Consider the following 16915-nt stretch of genomic DNA (forward strand, 5'->3'; position numbering starts at 1 on the left):
ACCTCCTATGTTGGCAATTTACAACACAGCACCATTAAATGGGTTATCCAGCGCTACAAAATCATGGCCACTATCTTTCAGAGACAATATGACTCTTGTTTCCAGTTCAGGTTTGATTTTCAATTAAGCTCCATTCACTTCAATGGAACTGAAAATCAAAACCCCGCCCTAGCTGGAGACAAGAGTGGGTCTCTCTCTGGAAGAAAGAGGCCATGTTTTTGTAGAGCTGGACAACCCCTTTAAAGTAAATGAGGTCAGATGCAGTTCCCTGCACAATTGAGTCGCTGGGAGCACTTCTGCATAGGGAAAAACAGTGATGGGCTGCAGCAATGAACCAGTGCTAACCCCCATGATATCTTAGCAATCTTAGCAATAAGCCATCACTTTATGACATGGGAACACCTCAAAGTTGTTCTAAAGCTGGACTAACAAGTAAGAAAAAAATGTGTCATCGGTCATTCATGGTCTCCATCAAATCAGGATAAGAGCGAAACTGTTCATTTCCGATATTATCTTTCCATTCCATTCACAGCTGTTACATTTCCAGTTGAAATGTCTTGAAAAGCATCAATCAAACCGTGCAATGTATAGGTGAGTCTGGGTAAAAATGACCAATTGCTTTAGCATCTCACTTCAATGCACTTGCGTGTACACCAGGAAAAGCCTTAATACATATATAAAATAAACTTAACACTGAAAAAGAAAATGAAAAGGGTGTTGTTGTAGCTCTATTGAGTCTAGAATGGATCTGTACAGCATACAGTAGGATGGGAAGTGTCAGCAACTAAGGTATTTGAAAATAGCTTGTGTCCTGAATGTTATTTTCTAAGCCCCACTTCTGGTTTCACACATAATCCGAACAGACATCCAGTTTTTGTCTACTTTATGGCTTTTTAGTCTTAGTTCACATAATAGAGCCAGTAGACTACATTGAAGAATCCAAAAACCACTGGAAAGATCATGCGTGACCATCTGTCTATAGCGTTAACATCAGTCAAGTCAGGTATGGTTATTTTCAACTGAGATGCACGTCTCCGTAGTCTGCTTTTTTTTTGAACCACATGTCGTTCTAAGGCATTCCGTCCAAAGTTGTGTCGCGGTAATCCTGCTTTTCGGTACTGGATACTGGAGGTATCGTAGGCCAGCATAGTGCTTCTAGGATCACCCAGCCCCATCACTGCTTCGGATGCTGCCATCTCATTTTTAATTTCAAGTGTGCTTAGTAAAATATTTTCATGTGGATCCATCTGCAATTCAGAACAAACATAAATTAAGTTCTTTATTTGGTATATTAAAAATATATGGTTGTCATATGGGGCTTTATAAATATTTATATAAGGAGTTAGTAAAATGCAATTGATGATTAGTAAAATTTATAATATTGGTAGATCTATATAGTGTGCTAATGCTCTTGGCAGTACCATGATATTGCTTTGCTATGCTGTGTATTTTTCTTGCTTATTCTAACCAAGGCACAACATATGGTTTCTGAGCCCCAGTGTAAAACCGGAACACCAAAGGGAGAATAGGGCCCTGCTGCAATGCACACAAATCTAAAGCTGCCGTAAAGAAGTCACAGAAATCTAGACCAGCTCTGGAGCAGGTCATAGATTTTCACTATTTTGCCTACTAGTGGGCATAAGAAAAAGATGAATCCTCCATGGAGCGGATGAAGGCAACTGAGCCGAAACACATCCTTCTATCTGTTTTGCACCAATAAAGTAAGCATTCCACACATCCCGGTGTGTGCCGGGATTCATCTTTCTGCTGTTCTGGGGTTACTCCTACCACAAGTACCGTCAGACCTGCAGAGTGCCGTCTTCAACCACATTGCATATTAGTAGGCATAAATCATAATAATCAGGTGTAGTAGGTGGCCACATCTCCTCCCTGCCTTGCCATGCCCCACTGCTTATCAATTAGAAGAGATGATCAAACAGGGCCGAAGTACAGGTTCGTACGAATCCTAACCATCGGCATTTGACTCTCGCTGCCTTCCCGTTCCGTGGGGAAGGTGGAGACGGCCTGAGTACCGCCTGGGAAACAGGGATACAGCTAGGTAATAGGCTGTATCCCTGTTTTCCAAGCGGTACTTAAACGGGAGTGAAATGCCGATGGTTCGGGTTCGTATGAACCTGAACTTCGGACCTGTTTGATCATTTCTAACCATCAGGCGAGCAAGGCATACATCAGGAGAAAAGGAGTAGATTTTGACAAACTAAAAATCTGCTCCTTTCACCTGGCCTATTCCAGGTGCATCTTTGATAAATTCCCAACTTTTTACTATTTATAATACTGGTGTCTTTTTCGGTTGCAAATGAACATTAGCTTGCGTAAGAAACCAGGGACCACGGGCAACTGCCACCTCTAAACCCTATAGCTACATATCTGAATATTTTCTATCGAGGGCAGTTTGGCTAATACATCTTTCCTCACATTGATCCACCTTCATGTCCTACCTTAAATTTGATGGCCATAGTGTATGTCTCTTAAAACCACACTAGCAACTACAGTACACGTGGGTTGTCATTATCTGGACAAAACACCACTTGTATAATCTTGTTATTATTTGTGAGGGCCAGTTCACAGGGAGTAAAAGCAGCGGAAGAATTGACATGTCATTTCTTTGAGCAGAGAGGCTCGGAGAGCAGAGGCACGCGAGCCCTCCCATAGATAGACTGTACGACACTGAGGCAATTGGGATTCTGCGGCGGAGAGTTCTGACGCTTTTACTCTCTGTGAACTGGCCCTAACAGATTGTTATTTTTCTTTTGTGTTGTGGAATTTTTAACTGAATAATAAATAAACAATAAATAAATAAATAAATATGGTTGAGTACTGTTGTACAGGAAAAGGTTTTTCATATTCACTTTTTGTATTTAACAAGCTATAAATATATATGGATTAGGTGTTTGACTACAGCAACTTTCATATTTTCCCAGACCCTGAATTATCTCACCAGTTTTCTAACTTTAGAAAATATCACTCAGGAGAGAGATGAAACATTTGCAAATATAATCCTAAACAGATCCCCACATTATTTTTGGTCATGGATTCAGATTTAACTGTGCAAAGTGAATTATTCATCTGGCTTGATGACAATTAGAAGGAAGTGTTATGCAGCCATTGGGTCAGACTTGTTAGCGGAATATTTTGAGATGATTCACTGAAACCCACATGCTAATGTTATGCGAGCTCAATCTGCACTAATTAGACTTAGTAAGAAGATGCGATGTACATGAGCTGCTATGTAAGATTGTATGAGGACAGAATTAGAATGCAATATGTTCGGTATTCGCAGGTGGTGTATTTATACCAATAAATAACGTATATATGTGAATATCCATAGATGGTGCGAAACAAAATGAGTTTGTTTATACAGGATCTGTTGCCAGGAAAGGCATCATTAAGTTATAACATGAAATACTGTAATAGCATTAACCTAAGGCCACCGTCAAACCACGTAAAACAATGGCCATTGTTACAGATTGCAGCAACAGTGGTCAGCACAGTGGCCACACAAAAAAATGACATGTCTGTACATTCTGTGCTATGGTTAATTGGAGTGCGGGCACAGCTGAGTGTGCCCACATTCCAATTAAAAAGAAATTAAGTTAATATGGCTGGTACTGCAGTACCGGCCGGGATAAACTTCACAGACAGCGGCCGTTCTGTGACATGGCACAGTATGTAGTTTTTCAGGACTGTATATTATGGCTGCAATCGTCGTCCACGGTCCACAAAATTTGTCTGTGGTGAATGCGCAATCCATTTTTTTGCAGATTCATCAAAAGTGAAAAGTTTCACAGTTATAAAGGTGAAAATGGTCCAAATGATCTCAAAATAAGGAATACATAAAATCACGGACAGTGTGAATCAGGCCCGGACTGGTAATCTGTCAGGGTGGGCAAATGCCCGCTGGGCTGGCCAGATTACCAGTCCGTGGGCCGCCCGGGCTGGATAATGAAAAAAAAAAAAAAAAAAAAAAGATCACCGCTGCGGCCCGCTCACCTCGGCCCGGCTTGCCCGCCCCTGCCCGCTACTGACGTGCTCCTCCAAACTAATCAACGTGGGGCCGATGCGGCCGGCCGCAGCGGCCCCTCGTTAGTTGAAGGAGCACGTCAGGAGCGGGCAGGGGCGGGCAAGCCGGGCCGAGGTGAGAGGGCTGTGATGGCGGAAGGGGGCTGCGGTGGTGTGTCTCCGCCCCTCCTGATCCCCCCCCCGATGCCTAGGCCGCAGACGTGCCGCGCGCGCAGGCACGTCTGCAGGCACCTACATCACCAGGCCCCCAGCGGCTGACGTCACTTCCCTGACGCGCCGCTGAGGACCTGGAGGACAGAGAGGAGAGGGGTCGCTGCCGCCGCCACCGCAAGATGAAACAGCAGCAGTGGACGTGGACCGAAGATCCAAGCTGAGGAAGAAGCTGCTGGGGAGCGAGGTGAGGTGAGAATGTTTTTTTTTTCTTTAACCCCTTCACATGTGGCCACACAGCGGGAGGGGGGAGGCACGCAGAGGGGGCTATTCTATGGGTGTGTGTGTGCAGGGGGGCTATTCTATTGAGGGGGGGAGGGGGGCTATTCTATTTAGGGGGTGTGCAGGGGGTCTATTCTATTTAGGGTGTGTGTGCAGGGGGTCTATTCTATTTAGGGGGGTGCAGGGGGGCTATTCTATTTAGGGGGGTGCAGGGGGGTATTCTATTTAGGGGTGTGCAGGGGGGCTATTCTATTTAGGGGGTGTGCAGGGGGGCTATTCTATTTAGGGGGTGTGCAGGGGGTCTATTCTATTTAGGGGGTGTGCAGGGGGTCTATTCTATTTAGGGGGTGTGCAGGGGGTCTATTCTATTTAGGGTGTGTGTGCAGGGGGGCTATTCTATTTAGGGGGTGTGCAGGGGGTCTATTCTATTTAGGGGGTGTGCAGGGGGTCTATTCTATTTAGGGGGTGTGCAAGGGGTCTATTCTATTTAGGGGGTGTGCAGGGGGTCTATTCTATTTAGGGGGTGTGCAGGGGGTCTATTCTATTTAGGGTGTGTGCAGGGGGTCTATTCTATTTAGGGGGTGTGCAGGGGGTCTATTCTATTTAGGGGGGTGCTTGGGGGCTATTCTATTGAGGGGTGCGTGTGCAGGGAGCTATTCTATTGAGGGGGGTGCTTGGGGGCTATTCTATTGAGGGGTGCGTGTGCAGGGGGGCTATTCTATTTAGGGGGGTGCAGGGGGGCTATTCTATTGAAGGGTGTGTGTGCAGGGGGCTATTCTATTGAGGGGGATGTGCAGGGGGGGCTATTCTATTGAGGGGTGTGTGTGCAGGGGGGCTATTCTATTGAGGGGGGGTGCAGGGGGGCTATTCTATTTAGGGCAGGGGTCTCAAACTTGCGGCCCGCGGGCCAACTGCGGCCCTCGGGACACTAGTTTGCGGCCCCCACCTCAATGGCAACTTTACTGTAAGTGCGGCCCTGTGTCACTGACACTGTGCTCTCTGTGCTCTATGTCAGTGTTTCTCAACCTGCGGTACGCGTACCCCAGGGGGTACGCGCCGCAGGTTGGGGGGTACACGGCCGGAGGGGGGAAAAATAAATATATAAAGCTTTGGTGCCTGGACATTGCTATCACCGGTCACCGCTGCAGCTCTCTCCTTCTTTCCCCCAGCAGCAGCTCAGCAGCGTTCTGTGGGGGACAGGGCTTGGAGATGCTGCCGGGGGAAAGATGGAGAGAGTCAGGCTGATCACAGGGGAAGCAGGGTACAGCAGCGTCTGCTGCTCGCTGTCCCCCTGCGGCTGCCGGATCCGGGAGCGGCGGCATCAAGATAGTGATCGGGGCAGAGAGGAGATGATGGGAGTGGATTTAGCATCAGGGATACAATCGGCGCCGGAGGGTCCTATTCCGACCTCAGAGGTGTCTGGCCAGCTGCCAGAGAACCGGGCCGGCGAGGAGTCGTGGTGCGCCGGGCTCCCCACGCCTCGGGCTGTGACGGGAGGGGAATGTGTACCAGAAGATGGGGCAGCCCCGGCGTCCATGGCCGCCGCTGCTTCTACCTGGTGGCCCTGGACGCCGGGCATGCCCCATGTTCCACACACACCACACCACGACTCCTCGCCGACTCGGTTCTCTGGCAGCTGGCCAGACACCTCAGAGGTCCGAATAGGACCCTCCGGCGCCGATTGTACCCCTGATGCTAAATCCACTCCCATCATCCCCTCACCTCCTGTGTAACCCTAATGATCACCTCCTGTGTCACCCCCATCATCACCTCCTGTGTCACCCCCATCATCTCCTCACCTCCTGTGTCACCCCCATCATCCCCTCACCTCCTGTGTCACCCCCATCATCACCTCCTGTGTCACCCCCATCATCACCTCCTGTGTCACCCCCATCATCACCTCATGTGTCACCCCCATCATCACCTCCTGTGTCACCCCCATCATCACCTCATGTGTCACCCCCATCATCACCTCCTGTGTCACCCCCATCATCCCCTCACCTCCTGTGTCACCCCCATCATCACCTCATATGTCACCCCCATCATCACCTCCTGTGTCACCCCCATCATCACCTCATGTGTCACCCCATCATCCCCTCACCTCCTGTGTCACCACCATCACCTCATGTGTCACCCCCATCATCCCCTCACCTCATGTGTCACCCCCATCATCACCTCCTGTGTCACCCCCATCATCACCTCCTGTGTCACCCCCATTATCCCCTCACCTCCTGTGTCACCCCATCATCACCTCCTGTGTCACCCCCATTATCCCCTCACCTCCTGTGTCCCCCCCATCATCACCTCACCTCCTGTGTCACCCTCATCATCACTCATGTGTCACCCCATCATCACCTTCTGTGTCACCCCCATCATCACCTCACCTCCGATGTCACCCCCATCATCACTCATGTGTCACCCCCATCATCACCTCATGTGTCACCCCCATCATCACCTCCTGTGTCACCCCCATCATCACCTCCTGTGTCACCCCCATCATCTCCTCACCTCCTGTGTCACCCCCATCATCCCCTCACCTCCTGTGTCACCCCCATCATCACCTCACCTCCGGTGTCACCCCCATCATCACCTCATGTGTCACCCCCATCATCACCTCCTGTGTCACCCCCATCATCACCTCCTGTGTCACCCCCATCATCACCTCCTGTGTCACCCTCATCATCATCTCCTGTGTCACCCCCATTATCCCCTAACCTCCTGTGTCACCCCCATCATCACCTCCTCTGTCACCCCCTTCATCCCCTCACCTCCTGTGTATCTTGTGGAAACCCTGATGCGGCCCAGCCTCACCCAGACTCTACCTCCAGCGGCCCCCGGGTAAATTGAGTTTGAGACCCCTGATTTAGGGGGTGCAGGGGGGCTATTCTATATGGGGGGGATGTGGGGGGCTATTCTATATGGGGGCATGTACAGCGGGGGGGCTATTCTATATGGGGGGATGTACAGCGGGGGGGGGCTATTCTATATGGGGGGATGTACAGCGGGGGGGGGGGCTATTCTATATGGGGGGATGTACAGCGGGGGGGGGGCTATTCTATATGGGGTTATGCAGGGGGAGCTATTCTATATGGAGGGATGTATAGATGAGGATGTTGCTGGAGCATGAAGCCTAAAATGTCTGTCTGGCAGATCCCGTGGAGAGGCGTCATGGCCAGAGAAGCCTTCATGATGGCCGGAGCCAGATGGAGAAGAAAAGGAAAAGTGGACGTCTGGTCATGCAGAGAAGACGCCTACTGTGAGTGACAGGATGTAACTGCACTATAATCACTTATAATGTCTGCAAAACCTTTACACAGCTGGGATCTACCTCAGTATCAGGGGTGTCACACTTCGGCCCTCCAGGTGTTGCAAAACTACAATTCCCGTCATGCTTTAGCTGTCCAGGCATGATGGGGATTGTAGTTTTGTAACAGCTGGAGGGACGAAGTGTGACACCTGTGTTCTATGGTCACTGCTTTGGGAGAATATTGGTGTTTATATGATGGCTGTTATTTGGTGACAGTATAGTGGTATTATCCAGTCACTGTATGGTGAGAGTAGTGGGCATGTTGTGATGGTATAGTGGTATTATCCAGTCACCGTGGGCATGGTTTGATGGTATTACTCGTCCTGTGTATTCTGGTATTATTGGTAATATTAGTGTTTTATATAGTGGATTGTATTCAGTCACAGTGTAGCTGTATTAGTCATTATGTGGTGGTAATGGCCGTGCTCATGGTGTGGTGATATTATTTGTTACTTATATACTGGTAGTATAGGAAATATTGGTGAGTTTGCTTAGTAACAGTATGGCAGTAATGTGTACAGTATGGGGATAATATTTGCTTACTTATGTTAATACCTATGACAGTATTATCATGCACAGAAAATTCTTACCTATGTTACCCTTATATATCCTAAAATTTGTCCTGGGACCCTACTTATAGATAGATAGATAGATAGATAGATAGATAGATAGATAGATAGATAGATAGATAGATAGGAGATAGAGAGATAGATACATAGATAGGAGATAGATAGATAGATAGATAGATAGATAGATAGATAGATAGATAGATAGGAGATAGATAGATAGATAGATAGATAGATAGATAGATAGATAGATATCCAGTAGGAAATAGAAAGATAGATATCCAGTAGGAAATATCTATCTAGCACCTCATTACGTATCTTTGATTACACATGAGATCACAACCAGCAGACACATTTTAATAATTAAAACCTTACTACTTATACCGCCATTATATGGAGTGCAGATATAGTCAGGATAAAAGGGATTTAAAAAATATAGTAACTTTTGTCCAAAATCAGCACCACCCTGTCCTCAGACTGTGTATGGTTATTACAACTTGGCTCCATTCACTTCAATGGAACTGAGCTGCAATACCTCACACAAACTGAAGAAGAGTGTGGCGCTGTTTCTGGAAGAAGGTGGCCATGTTTTTCCCCTTTAAAGGAAAACTGTGAGGTCCGTACCAGGTCTAGGGCTGTAGATCTCAGCAGACAGGTGTGAGGGAGATATCACTGACAGGATCTTTAGTCCAGTGTAAACTTATATAATTGTCCTTTTCATTTCCAACTAAAGTCCATCAGTCAGAGCAGGAAGGGACGGGGGCAGAAGGTGCTGCTGTGGCTCCACCTCTGTGACACTTCAGGGTTAATGAAAAGAATGGTTACAGAGGTTTACACTAGACTAAAGATCCAGTCCCTGACCTGTACGCTGGGTTCTACAGCCGTGTACCTGGTATAGATACCACAGGTTCCCTTTAAGGGCACGTTCATACCTAATCAAATGCGGATTTGATGCTTCTGATTTAATCAGTTGAAATAAATGCATAAATATGCCGCATCAAATCCGCAGCAGATTATGTTATAGGATTATTTTTAGGTGCTGATGGTGGGGTTCACATGCTTAAGGGAGTAGTGGGGACACAGCTAAATGAAGCAGAATTTGCTACAGCGCGTATTTTACACCGCTATCCATGATATATAGGGAAGGATATGGTATGTGGGCTGCTGGGGTTTGATTGCCAGGGCTGACTTTAAGTCCCAGTCCGGCCCTGGTGTGAATAGCCCAAAAGAAGCCAGTGGGCCCTAAATTTATCCTAATTGTGAATCCACAATGGCGTACAAACTTACAGAACGTGTGAATAGGGCCGAAGGTAGGGTGCACATTATGATACCTTCTGAGGCACTGATACTGTACGTCCGCACCCTGTCAAAATGGGATGCCATTGTATCTGTGTATGGACTTGCACAGACCCAATTCACTTCTATGGCCTGAATGTACTTATAAGAGTTTTCACTGGGAATCATTTTTCAGTTTGAGTGAAAACTTGTAAAGGTGCAGAAAATGACCTGAACATAGTCACTAGCTGGCTATGTTAGGGCCATAGAACTAAGTGGTGTCCATGCCAGTTCGTGCCCAGATATGATGGCTTCCAGTTTTTACAGAGTGCCAACATATCAAAGTCTTGGAAGTGACAATCATTGTGTAAATGCACTCTAACATGGCATCAATCATAAGCATTGCAAAATATTATATTCAGCAACAATATAATCTCTGTAGTTAATTCACTAAAAAAACTATAATTGATAAAAAAAAAAAATTCTTGTAAATAATTTTAGATTTTCTACAAGTAAAATAACTTTAAGGGAATCTACCACTGGGTTAATACTTCCCTATCAATCTGAATGGTGTCTGACTTCCACTGTTCTGTGAATCCATTCATTACCTGCACATAGGCCTAACACAATATCACTCTCTGCCCACCAGTGACAGCTATCTGTCTGTACACAGTATACACAGTATAGACAGACAGCTGCAAATAGGTGGCAGATGGACAGAGGGTGCTCATACATTTTCAGGAGTATGGAGCATGCACACATCCTGTTGATGCAGTCATATCATCTATCCCATTAGTATTGGCTTCATATGCAAGCAAGGGGGATTGCAGAAAAGTGTCTGCACTGTTGCATGGCAAGAGCAACGTTCGGAGAGGAAACCAGGAGGTGATCACAGATGCATAAGGAAGAAATATGGTACAGAGACTCCTTGACTAAAAACAGCCCTCTTTCTTCTTTCTTTCATAACAAAACCCCTTTTTGCTTTTTGTTACACCTACTTTAGTGGTGCAGCCATTGAGGGTTTTATTGTTCTCATTTTCTGGGGCTCCAAAATGATTCATAGGGACCTGAATGGCTCCAGTGGTTGTTTCAAAATGTTCTAAAGTGCTGAAATTTTAAGTTAATGACAAATATTGATAGTACTTCCAAATGTCTTTGTGAGTATCATTGCTAGTACTAAGTCCTTAATAGATGCATGCCATTAGTAGTATCTGCTACATCAGTTTTTTAGTTCTTTTGGAGCACCTGAGGACCCCCTCATTTTATTAATCGTCGCTCTATGGAAATTAGACAAATAAAAAGGATAAATAGGTAACTCTATTGGGGAGATTTATCAAACTGGTGTAAAATAGAATGGTCTTAGTTGCCCCTAGCAACCAATCAGATTCCACCTTTTATTTTTCGAAGAATCTGAGGGGAATGAAAGGTGGAATCTGATTGGTTGCTAGGGGCAACTGAGCCAGTTTCACTTTACACCAGTTGATAAATCCCCCCATGTGTTAAAGTCATCACATTTCTGCTTTAATCCCTCTGCACCATAACTTTCTAGTGAATTGGTCCATATTCCTTTACCCTGTATCCATCTTCTTTCTGTGGCTGCTATTACAGTATGTTCTTTCACATTTGAGCTTGTTATATGCTACTAAGGTCATACATTGTCTTCCTAACATTCTTGTTCTATGTACATGTTTAATGAACTTCGCTGCATAGTAATAAGGTCATTATTTTCTTTCATAAAATATAATTAGAAAAATGTCACAATATCACGATGAAGCTAGTAAAAGATAAGATTGAGATGAGAGTATATATGAGAATTAAAAAATTCTATAATAGTTTATATGATTTAGTTCTGCATTAAGATGAACTATTTCAATCACAGTATATTACATACCTTATTAATTTCCAAACGCATCTGTTCATTATTGGCACTTGCAGCTCTTTCCGCTGCTTTTTTTTGCCTCTGTGGACCCCTACCAAAAAATATGTAGTTGACCAATGCATATTCCAGCAGGGCCATGAAGACAAACACAAAACAACCCATAAGGTACATATCAATGGCTTTCACATAAGGAATTTTAGGTAGTGTTTCACGAAGGTGAGTGTTGATGGTGGTCATGGTCAGTACAGTTGTGATTCCTAGAAAAGAAGATAACAGATTATTTAGCTGAATCTGTCCTCTGACTTATAAGGGATTATTTATTTACAAAAAAAAAAAAAAAGTTGTAACCTAATTTGGGCCTTCGAGGTCAAGCTAATTTTTCTAATATTTTTCTTTGCATTCAATGAGCTAAAAATTATTATTTTTATTTCAATTGGTTTTTAAGGTTTTTAGGAATGAGCGATTCAATCTTATCTGTACTCCGCTCATCAAGCTACGGGCTTTGACGTCTGCTTCACTCTGTGCCGCTTCTCCTCAGGTGCTGAAAAAAGATGGACCAGTCCTGGGAAACTGGGAGAAGTTTCCCAGGGCGGGATCCATCTTTTCTCAGCACCAGAAAAGGAGTGGCACGGAGGGGAGCAGACTTCAAAGCCCACAGCTTGATGAGCGGAATACCGATAGAACTGTTATTGTAAGTTTATTAAGGCAGGCAGTCATTCCAGAATTGATTTAGCATTTTTTAAGAGTTTGTAAAAATAATTTGTAATATTATATTAAAAAATAAATAAATAAATACAAATAAGAGGTTAAAACAATTGGTGGTATGGTTACTTTATTAATTTTATTGATCCTTTTTTTTTTCTCTAGGGTCTTGGATGTTAGGGCAACCTATCAGAACCCTGTGAATATCTCCAAAATGACAATCAAACCACTTGATATGCCTTGGCGCAGGACTTGCAAAGAATCATCTAAATACTGAAGATATATTTCTGGATGCTTATTCACACACATAAAACTGAATGATATTTTGGCATAGTATTAGTGCCTTCCTCAGGCTCAGTTTGCCTTTTTCAACCCTGTGAATATGTCACTGCAGTGGAATAACCGAAGGAGCCCCTTCCCTTGTCAAACACCACATTCATCATTGACTGAAGAATCTAAGAGGGCAAACTATATGGTTTAGAGTTGTCTCTGATCTTAACAGTTGCAGCAGGAGCCTGGCTGTGTACATCAGGTACATTACCCTAATTCTATGGGTACAATAGCAATACTTATGAGATCATTGGGACGTATATATCTGTTACTGAGTGTTGACAAAAAATACTTTGCATAGTGCTCATATACAGCACTACAGAATATACTGAAAGAAGCTCACAGTTTTCAAAATTGTAACTTGGATTAAGAGCATTGCTTTGGATTAAGAGCTTCCTGTACTAGGTGTAACAGGGAGTTGGGGAGGGGCATTGCGTGCACATGGTGGTCTACAGCACTGTACTCTGACCCAGGAAGTCTTCCTCACCTTCTAAATCATAGCAGATCCACTTTAGGCTGTAGCTTGCCTCAGGGGACAGGATTTCTCCCCAGACAAAGTGCTGCTATACTGTGCCCACATAAGCTCTGCTCATTCCTTCATGCTCCCTGCAGTCTCTGTCAGCCCTCCCATCTATGTGCCTGCAATTAAACTTCGCCATTCACACTGGATCATAGAGAAGTTTATGTCACTGTCCTCCTGCACAGCTCTGTGATTCTCACTTCCTGATTGGTCCATACTGAATATACACTCCTTCCCCATTGCTGTCATGTAACCACACAGACCTCTGACAACAGCCCTACTTCTCTATTGTAGCCTGTTGTACAACGCTACTGCATTATAAGGGATCTACAGTTCCATCCTGTATCTACAAACTGCTGCTGTTTTTTTTTCACGTTTGTGCACTTACTATATATTATGCTCCACATGCTGATTGCTATACTGTGCAGTAACTTAGAATATGACACATTCAGTTGTTTCTCATTGTTTAATCTGTTTTACATATTATTCAGAATAAAAAAAAAAAAACATTTTTGGGGTGTGGAACCAATTGTCTGCATTTCTTTGATTTCTTATGGGAAAATTTGCTTTGGTTTAAGAGTGAATCTGGATTACAAGCACGTTCCCGGAACGAATTATGCTCGTAATCCAAGGCACCACTCTATACTGAAAATTATTGACTGCACGTTTCACTTCATATGGTGGCTGATACTACCTTGAATAAAAGACAATCCTGCATGCCCTCTCTACTGCCAGGTTTAATCACTAACACAGTTATATCAGAACTTCTAAGCTTAAGCCACCTACTGTTTTGCACCTCCAGCTATAACCTGAATGTTTATTCTGCTTCTCATTGAAAGCCACTAAAATCATTACACCATCTAAGTCTTCTAAACCTCTGAGTTTACAAACTTCGTTCCAGATTTTTCTCTTTTTAAAAGTTTGCACATCTATGCTCTACACATCAATTACAACTAGATTTGCATTTCCAGGGAAATACATAGTGCTTGAAAAGAGCGCCCCTTTACCAGTGACTTCCAGAGCACCCCTTTACCAGTGACCTCCAGAGCTCCCCTTTAACAGTGACTTCCCTTTAAAAGAAACTTTAACCCGTGATACCCTCTCTTTAAGAGCAACTTTGGTACAGTTCCTTAAGGAGGGACTTTGGTGACAACGCTTTGAGTGACCTATATACTACCCCTTTAAGACCAGCTTAAATACTCTCCCTTTAAAAGCGACTTAGGTACCACCAGCTTAAGTACTGACCCTTTAAGAGCGGCTTGGGTACCGTCCCTTTAAGAGTGACTTGGGTACAGTCCCTTTAAGAGCGACTTGGAAAACGTCCCATTAAGAGCGACTTGGGTACCGTCCCTTTAAAAGCGGTTTGGGTACCGTCCCTTTAAGAGCGACTTGGGTATTGTCCCTTTAAGAGCGACTTGCATACCGTCCCTTTAAGAGCGAATTGGGTACCGTCCCTTTAACCCTTTAAGGACATGGCCCATTTTCGTTTTTACGTTTTCGGTTTTTCCTCCTTGTGTTTAAAAGGTCATAGCACTTGCATTTTTCCACCTAGAAACCCACATGACCCCTTATTTTTTGCGTCACTAATTGTACTTTGCAATTACAGGCTGAATTTTTGCATAAAGTACACTGCGAAACCAGAAAAAAATTCGAAGTGTGGTGAAATTGAAAAAAAACACACATTTCTTTTATTTGGGGGAAATGTGTTTTTACGCCATTCACCCTGGGGTAAAACTGACTTGTTATGCATGTTCCTCAAGTTGTTACGATTAAAACGATATATAACATGTATAACTTATATTGTATCTGATGGCCTGTAAAAAATTCAAACCGTTGTTAACCAATATACGTTCCTTAAAATCGCTCCATTCCCAGGGTTATAGCACTTTTATCCTTTGGTCTATGGGGCTGTGTAAGGTGTCATTTTTTGCGCCATGATGTGATCTTTCTATCGGTACCTTGATTGCCCATATATGTCTTTTTGATCGCTTTTTATTACATTGTTTCTGGATTTGATGCGACCAAAAATGCGCAATTTTGCACTTTGGGATTTTTTTGCGCTGACGCCGTTTACCGTACGAGATCAGGAATGTGATTAATTAATAGTTCGGGCGATTACGCACGCGGCGATAGCAAACATGTTTATTTATTTATTTATTTGTTTACTTTTATTTAAAACCTGGGAAAAGGGGGGTGATTCAGACTTTTATTAGGGGAGGGGGCTTTTTACTATTAACAACACTTTTTTTTTTTTTTTTTTTACACATATACTAGAAGCCCCCATGGGGGACTTCTAGTATATACACTTTGATCTCTCATTGAGATCTCTGCAGCATAGATATGCTGCAGAGATCCATGAGATCGGCACTCGTTTGCTTTCGGCTGCTGCAGCCGAATACAAACGAGTGCCGAGCCGAGGACGGCGCCATCTTGGACGCGTCCCCGGCCGGCATCAGTAACGGAGATCGCTCCTCCGGGACAAGGTCCCGGAGGAGCGATCTCCCCCACTAGACACCAGGGAAAGGTTGCCTCCGGTAATCGGAGGCAGCTGTCAACTTTGACAGCTGCCTCCGATTAGCTAATTAGCGGGCACGGCGATCAGACCGTGCCCGCTAATAGCGGCGGTCCCGGGCTACACGCGGCACCCGGGATCGCGGCACTTCAAAGCGGGGCCGCCGCGCGGCCCCGCTTTGAAGTGCAAGTGAGGACATAGGACGTACCGGTACGTCCTATGTCCTTAAGAGGTTAAGAGGGACTTGGGTAACGTCCCTTTAAGAGCGACTTATTTAATGCCCCTTTAAGAGCGACTTGAGTACCGTCCCTTTAAGAGCGACTTGGGTACCATCCCTTTAAGAGCGACTTGGTACCGTCCCATTAAGAGCGACTCGGGTACAGTCCCTTTAAGAGCGACTTGGGTACCGTCTCTTTAAGAGCGGCTTGTGTACCGTCTCTTTAAGAGCGGCTTGGGTACTGTCCCCGAGGCTCTGCTATTTTACTGACTGAACTCTGCTACTTATAATGGTATAGAAAGATCATTGCTCGGTTACCATGACAATTTTACTCGTCAGTGAGACAAAATCGTTAAGGACCTACCATCTTCTACGTCTTCTATTGGCTAATAGTGGACATGTGACTGCTGATGGTGTGATACATTACCTGACAAGACCATAGAGTTCCTATTGGCTGCTATATCTCAGCTATTTTCATATGTGCTGTGATTGGCTGTCAGCGTTTACATTGTGGCCATTATTTCCAATGGGCCATTATTTTCTATGGGAGATTAGGGGTCTTTAAACGTAAATTTCTTAAAAATGACAAATCCGATCGAAACCAAAAATAGATAGTACACCACACACCACCGAGGGCTTCGAAACGCAGTTCGAACGGAGTCCGTGCGCAGAGCGGTTCGGGCTGTATTAATCGCAGAAAAATGGCTGGAAGAAGAAGAATACGGATTACAATATAATACTAGATTTGCATTTCCAGGGAAATACATAGTGCTTGAAAAGAGCGCCCCTTTACCAGTGAATTCCATTTAACTTTAATCCTGGGTGCCGTCCCTTTAAGAGCGACCTGGGTCCCATCCCTTTAAGAGCAACTTGGCTCCCGTCCCTTTAAGAGCGACATGGGTCCCTTTAGGAGCAACCTGGGTCGCTTTAAGAGCAACGTGGGTCCCTTCGCTCTTAAAGGGACCCAGGTCACTCTTAACGGAACCCAGGTCGCTCTTAAAGGGACCCAGGTCGCTCTTAAAGGTACCTAGGTCGCTCTTAAAGGTACCTAGGTCGCTCTTAAAGGGACCCAGGTCGCTCTAAAAGGGACCCAGGTCGCTCTTAAAGGGCCCCCGTTGCACTTAAAGGGACCCA

The 16915-nt window shown here is 44.9% G+C and overlaps 1 protein-coding gene across 2 annotated transcripts in view; it reads right to left on the minus strand.

The window, feature by feature from the left end:
- Positions 1–899: 899 nt before the first annotated feature.
- The window catches only part of GABRB2 (gamma-aminobutyric acid type A receptor subunit beta2), a 276962-nt gene continuing 260946 nt past the window's right edge, over positions 900–16915 (minus strand). The window contains exons 8-9 of one of the 2 annotated variants that reach the window (XM_069954102.1): positions 11513–11757; positions 900–1247 (exon numbers count right to left, since the gene is read on the minus strand). In XM_069954102.1, coding sequence (XP_069810203.1) covers positions 900–1247; positions 11513–11757 — 593 coding nt within the window. Of the gene's footprint in view, positions 1253–11511; positions 11758–16915 lie in introns of both variants that reach the window. The other variant, XM_069954100.1, reaches the window with a different exon arrangement.

Source organism: Dendropsophus ebraccatus, chromosome 1 (assembly GCF_027789765.1).
Source record: "Dendropsophus ebraccatus isolate aDenEbr1 chromosome 1, aDenEbr1.pat, whole genome shotgun sequence".
In the NCBI taxonomy this organism is placed as follows: domain Eukaryota; kingdom Metazoa; phylum Chordata; class Amphibia; order Anura; family Hylidae; genus Dendropsophus; species Dendropsophus ebraccatus.